General features: G+C 36.8%; 1 protein-coding gene across 1 annotated transcript in view; it reads right to left on the bottom strand.

Annotated features, from left to right (window-relative positions):
- Positions 1-2819, bottom strand: part of LOC130914364 (myelin-associated glycoprotein-like) — a 31159-nt gene extending 28340 nt beyond the window's left edge. The window contains exons 1-2 of the mRNA XM_057833472.1: positions 2686-2819; positions 2519-2619 (exon numbers count right to left, since the gene is read on the bottom strand). Of these exons, the coding sequence (XP_057689455.1) occupies positions 2519-2567 (49 nt within the window). The 5' untranslated portion in view covers positions 2568-2619; positions 2686-2819. The remainder of the gene's footprint in view (positions 1-2518; positions 2620-2685) is intronic.
- Positions 2820-6909: the final 4090 nt, after the last annotated feature.

Here is a 6909-nt window from a genome sequence, read left to right as displayed (position 1 = left end):
GCTAGTATTAAAGAAGCCGAGACAGTCTGCACATTTAAGATTAGATTAAAAACGTTCCTATTCGACAAAGCTTATGGTTAGGCTAGTTGAAGTCGGAGTAGACTCACAGTTTAGTTTAAGCTGCACTAGAAGCTACAATGCTGGGGGCAGTACAGCCGCTGAGTTCTATCTCCTTTTCTTACTCTACCTACCACTTGTCTTACTTTATTTCTATTTTCCAATGTTAATATCTAGTTGTCTAGTCTCTTCATCACTAGTCACCCGGTGTCCCCTTTCCCCCCTCCCCTCTGGGGAGGGGCTATTTTTCAGCTGCAGCCTCCTGACTGTCAGGACCCCTGGCTGGATTGACGTCCTCGCTGCTACCCCCGTCTCATCTGACCAGAGGGACCTCTTCTTGCTCCTTTACTCCACTGTATTTTTACGGACTACAATTTCGCTTGCTAATTCCCATTAGCCGTTCTGGGGTTCCTGTCTATCCGTCCTGGGAGTGGATCTCTCCTGACTGTGGTACTCCCCAAGGTTTCTCATTTTTCTCCCAATTGACTCTGGAGTTTTTGGAGTTTTTCCTTGCCGGCATGGAGGGTCTTAGGATAGGGGATACCCAGGACTTGAACTGTATCTATTCATCTTTGTTGCTTCATTTCTAATTGTGTATCATATTGCCTCTGTAAAGCCCTTTGAGACCTCTGTTGTGATTGTGGGCTATACAAATAAAATTGAATTGAATTGAATTGAATTAACAAAGGCTACTATCAGTAACACAATGCGCCGCCAGAGACTCAAATCCTGCACTGCCAGACGTGTCCCCCTGCTGAAGCCAGTACATGTCCAGGCCCATTCACTAGAGAGCACTTGGATGATCCAGAAGAGGACTGGGAGAATGTGTTATGGTCAGATGAAACCAAAATAGAACTTTTTGGTAGGAACACAGGTTCTCGTGTTTGGAGGAGAAAGAATACTGAATTGCATCCGAAGAACACCATACCCACTGAGAAGCACGGGGGTGGAAACATCATGCTTTGGGGCTGTTTTTCTGCAAAGGGACCAGGACGACTGATCTGTGTATAAAGGAAAAATGAATGGGGCCATGTATTGAGAGATTTTGAGTGAAAATCTCCTTCCATCAGCAAGGGCATTGAAGATCAGACGTGGCTGGGTCTTTCAGCATGACAATGATCCCAAACACACAGCCAGGGCAACAAAGGAGTGGCTTCGTAAGAAGCATTTCAAGGTCCTGGAGTGGCCTAGCCAGTCTCCAGATCTCAACCCCATAGAAAATCTGTGGAGGGTGTTGAAAGTCCGTGTTGCCCAACGACCTTCCCAAAACATCACGTCTCTAGAGGGGATCTGCTAGAGGGGATCTGCATGGAGGAATGGGCCAAAATACCAGCAACAGTGTGTGAAAAGCTTGTGAAGAGTTACAGAAAATGGTTGGCCTCCGTTATTGCCCACAAAGGGTACATAACAAAGTATTGAAATGAACTTTTCGTGTTGACCAAATACTTATTTTCCAACATGATTTGCAAATAAATTCTTTAAAAATCAAACTATGTGATTTTCTGTTTTTTTTTCCATATTCTGTCTCACGTGGTTGAGGTTTACCCATGTTGACAGTTACAGGCCTCTCTAATATTTCGAAGTAGGAGAACTTGTACAATTAGTGGTCGACTAAATACTTATTTGCCCCACTGTAGATTCTATTTTTAATGAGTTTTTTAAAAAACTCGTCATATCATTACATCATAATTCACTTTTTGGTCAATCAGTTTTGTTGGCTTTTTGTTTTATAACTTCCTTTTGACAGTGTTTCTATTCCTTGATGATGTTATATAAAGTTACTTGGTTGGTTCATGATGCTCTTAAAAGTTCTCTATGTCGCTTTGTCGGGTTGAACAAAGCTCTTTCATGTTCTGTAGATTTGACCCAAAAAACACAAGGCTATCATTAGGGGGTGAAAACGTGCTAGAGACAAAATAAAGGGCAAACAAATGAAATACTTTAAAAATATCAGCTAGATAATTAACATCAATAGTAATTACTACAAGACAATAGATTTGGAAAAGCATGAACAAAGAAAAAAATGGATGAAATCTTTAATACACTTTGAAAGTCCATAAAAAACCAAAATATTTCATTGGAATATTTACAGTAGTACAAAAAAATATACACTCAATTTTTAATGTCACTGTTGGTTGGTTTATAACACATTTAAACGTGTTCTTTGTCATTGCCGCTGTTATGTTTTGTAGCTTTGATCAAAGTTCACACAGATATTGTTGGTAAAAAAAATACTGAAAATTAAAGGGCAAACAAATAAAATACAGCACTTCAAGTGTAATATGAAAATAAACATAGAAAATTATAAACTGAATTTCAATAAAATACATCCCTTTAAAATGTACTAACGTTCAAGAAATACAAGAAAATCACAACAACACATTTGAATCAGATATTAAAAACAAATATTGAAGACTCAAATCTTTGTTAAAATTTCCTTTTAAAAAAGTTATAAACTCACCTCCAACCAGGCCACAAAGCAGAAAAATCTTCAAAGCCGAATAGGTCATTTTTCACTTTTTGTCAGCACGGCTCAACAAAAAGCAGAAATTCTCTTCAAAACTGAAAAAATAAAACAGGGACATTAAACTAAAACAATATTTGGATATCTCGGTGTTTAAAACTTACATTCAAGTGGACAACGACGCTTGAGACGTGGATGGTTCGAAATCCTAAAAAGAAATGAGAGGTCGCTGTGAGGAGGTGAGGAACTTATGAAGTGTTTTTTGGCTTTGATATTCAGTCTTTAAAACTTAACCCTTTCAGGGATAGTGGCCACGACAGTGGCTATCTTTTCAAAAGCTATCATTAATTTAACTCATTCACTGCCAGGCACCAGCCCAGTTCACAGTGTGTTTTGTGTTAATAGGGGAGTTAATATTGAAAACACCTATCGACAGAAATGGACGTCCAACCCAGAGGTTGCGCTAGACTTTTTCGTTGTCTGTCATTTTGACTGACAGGGTCATAAAAATCCGGTCATAATCTATTTTTACCAGTCACTTAAATTTTTAAAATGACTATATCTTGATGCAGTCCCTATATGTATACAAACAATAATACAATAATACTTTATAATATAAAGTAACATTAGTGCAGTCATGGATTACAGTAAGCAGGCCAGTGCTGTGTTTCCATATATATTTTAATTATATTATGTATATACAGGATATATATACCCCCCCCCCCCCAAGTGGGACCTTCCATGATCCTAACACATTTAATAATAATAAAATATTATATAATTCCGTTACATATATATATATATATATATATATATATATATATATATATATTAGGGCTGTCAAAATTATCATTATTAATTATATTAAAATATGTTAACGAGCGGTAATTGATTTTTTTAATTAATCACGTTAAAATATTTGACGCAATTAACGCACATGTCCCGCTCAGACAGTATTCTGCCTTTTGGTAAGTTTTACAGCAAAGCTTTTTGTGCTAACAGCGAACTCTTGTGGTCGCTTTGCGACATGGTTTATTGTTGTCTTGCCAGTTCAATATGTCTCGGGCTGACGCCTACGTTGTAATGTTGTGCTTATATGATCCTTGGACAAGATTTGTCCGTAAGTATGGTTGTTGTAAATAATGCACATATTATGTTAGTAAGCGAAATGTTATATTTTTTGTATGAGACGCTTTTTGTTTATGTTTTGTGAATCTGTATAGCGTGCTAAGCTAACGTTGTTGCTAATGCAATGCTTGTGTACTTTTTTTGGGTAGTTTTACGACGGTCTAAAGAGGACAATGGTTTGAGGCCATTTTATAAATAAATCAGATGAAAAAGAAGTCTGATTATTATGGCGTTGTTCACTAGCTGTCTAGCTTTGGAAAAAGTAGACGCTTCGGAGTGAGGACAGCATAGACAGATTTAAATGACAGTAGAGTGAAATGCCCACTACAGTCCTTATGTACCGTATGTTGAATGTATATATCCATCTTGTGTCTTATCTTTCCATTCCAACAATTTATTTTACACAATATATATATAATTTACAGAAAAATATGGCATATTTTATAAATGATTTGAATTGCGATTAATTACGATTAATTAATTTTTAAGCTGTAATTAACTCGATTAAAAAAAAATGTTAATCGTTTGACAGCCCTAATATATATATATATATATATATATATATATATATATATATATATATATATATATATATTTTTTTTTTTTTTTTTTTTTAATTATTATTATTATTAAATAAAAATGCACGCTGATACGACGCACATAAAGGAAACTTCAATTTTTTAAAAAATCGTTAGAAAGTTGTATGGACTTACAATCCACTAGCTTGTTGTTCCCTGTTGTCTTCCGAAATACACCTGGGTGATGGCGCGTCAAGTGCTCATTCATTACCGACGTGCTACCGTGGTATGCGAGCTCAGCTTAGCAAAAAGAGTACACACAGTGGTGCCACCCTCCATATTTTCCTTGAAATAATTTCAGGCTCTGGCTAGTCTGGTCCACTTTTTTTGGCTTTATGCCGCTTTCACCGTGTTACCAATTCTGCCATTCTTGGTAATTGGCGGCGTTTTCAATTGCTCGCCGCAGTGAGGAGTGAACCGGCGATTCACTTGATTCGTTGTCGTCCTTCATCCTCCACTGCATCAGTCCCTCTTTTTTCACCTCTTTTATCAACACCATCGTCGTTTTGGGGCTTTTTGAAGAAACTTCGGACACTCAGTTGCCTTGACATTTTTCCGAGTAAAGCCAACGACGTCATGCATCAAGAGAGACAATAGCTAATTAATATGCTCACTCGCCACCCTGTGGTCTGGGGTGTGAATTGCAACCTGTCAAAATGACAGATGGACTTCAGTTTTTCCCATCACCGTTTTAAAAAAACAGTCAACGACGGAAAATATTCGGTTAACGCGACCCCTGGTCCAACCCATTTCCGCCCATCTTCTTTTTAGACGTCTTAATGACACTCTAAGGCAGACATGTCCAAAGTCCGGCCCGGGGGCCAAATGCGGCCCGTGGTCAAATTTCATCCGGCCCCCAGCCTTTGTCATAAAATCAATAACGTCTGGCCCTTAACTTAATAAATTGGTCAGCAGTACTGCTACCAGCATATGAAGTAGCTTACACACTAAATGCTGCTCCTCATACACCCACTAAAAGGCAGCAGCACTCTAAGCAACATTACCCCATGTTACCCTTTACTCCCAATTTTCTAAAATGGCGACAATCAACACAAAAATGAAAGTTGACTGTGACGGCCAACGCTTCAAGGATAGGTGGAAATTGGACTACTGTATTTCTTCTCTAAAATATGCAACAACTGTGTCTGCGTCATTTCCAAAGAGACAGTCGTTGTTTTTAAAGAGTTCAATGTGAGGCCATATTAACAAACAAGGCGCGCTGACATGTACGACAAGATTACAGGGAAGGTATGTAGCGAGAAACTGAAGCAACTTGAAGCTAGTAGTTTAATTTTACAGCAGCAGTATTTCGCAAGAGCCCGAAAGTTGAAAGAGAACGCCACAAAGGCTAGTTGCGAGATCGTTGAAATAAGTAATTTAGGGCTGTCAAACGATTCAAATTTTTAATCGAGTTAATAACAGCTCAAAAATTAATTCATCGTAATGAATCACAGTTCAAACTATCTATAAAATATGCCATATTTTTCTGTAAATTATTGTTGGAATGGACAGACGACACAAAGAAGACGTATATTCAACATACTGTACATAAGTACTGTATTTGTTTATTATAACAATAAATCAACAAGATAGCATTAACATTAACATTCTGTTAAAGCGATCCATGGCTAGAAAGATGTGAGAAATGGCTAGTTCTTAAAAGATTAATGTTAGTACAAGTTATAGAAATTTTGGTAACACTTTATAATAACTATCCATTTTACTAGTTAATAGATCATTAGTCAACCGTTGATAAATGATTTATTGTTGATTTGTGAAGTATTTGTTAACAGTTTGTTAAGCATCTACAGGGTGTTCGTAACCTGAAACACAGTTTGTGTAGAAACGTTTCAGGTTTTTGTGTGTAACATTTGGCATTTCTATCTTTTCAGGTTAAGAAATGCCGTTCACTTCAAAAGAAAAGGCATTTTCATACGGCATTTTGCAGGCAGCGCTCATGTTGCAGATTTATGAAAAGTATTTGTACTTTGTATATTTAACCAATAAAACTTATGACCTTCAACATAAAGTGCATATAGTTTTATTAAGATCCATCAACTAGCATGGGCATTTAGAATGGGGTCAACCATATTGGAACACCCTGTAAATGCTTAACAAACTGTTAACAAATACTACACAAATCAACAATAAATCATTTATCAACAGTTTACTAATGATCTATTAACTAGTAAAACGGATAGTTGTTATAAAGTGTTACCGAAATTTTATATTAAAATCCCTCTTAATGTTTTCATTTTAATAAAATTTGTAAAATTTTCAATCAAAAAAATAAACTAGTAGCTCGCCACTGTCGATGTCAATAATTACACAATGCTCATGGTGCTGAAATCCATAAAATCAGTCGCACCCAAGTGCCAGCAGAGGGCGACAAAACACCAAAAAACACAAGTAACAAGTGGACATGACCCTGTGCTGTCATTTTAGTCTGTTTGAGCGGGGCATGTGCGTTAATTGCGTCAAATATTTTAATGTGATTAATTTTAAAAAAATGAATTGCCACCCGTTAACGCGATAATTTTGACAGCCCTAAATTAATTAAAAAATAATAATAAAGCAAATGTGACACACAGAATGGCTTGCTAAAATTTGATTAAATATATTGTTCTACGTAAAGGCCAAGGTCGGCCCTCCACATTTTTACCACACCAAATCTGGCCCCTT

Source organism: Corythoichthys intestinalis, chromosome 4 (genome assembly GCF_030265065.1).
Source record: "Corythoichthys intestinalis isolate RoL2023-P3 chromosome 4, ASM3026506v1, whole genome shotgun sequence".
Classification (NCBI taxonomy): Eukaryota; Metazoa; Chordata; class Actinopteri; order Syngnathiformes; family Syngnathidae; genus Corythoichthys; species Corythoichthys intestinalis.
Note: the sequence above shows the minus strand (reverse complement) of the source record. Positions and strands in the feature narration are given on the sequence as shown.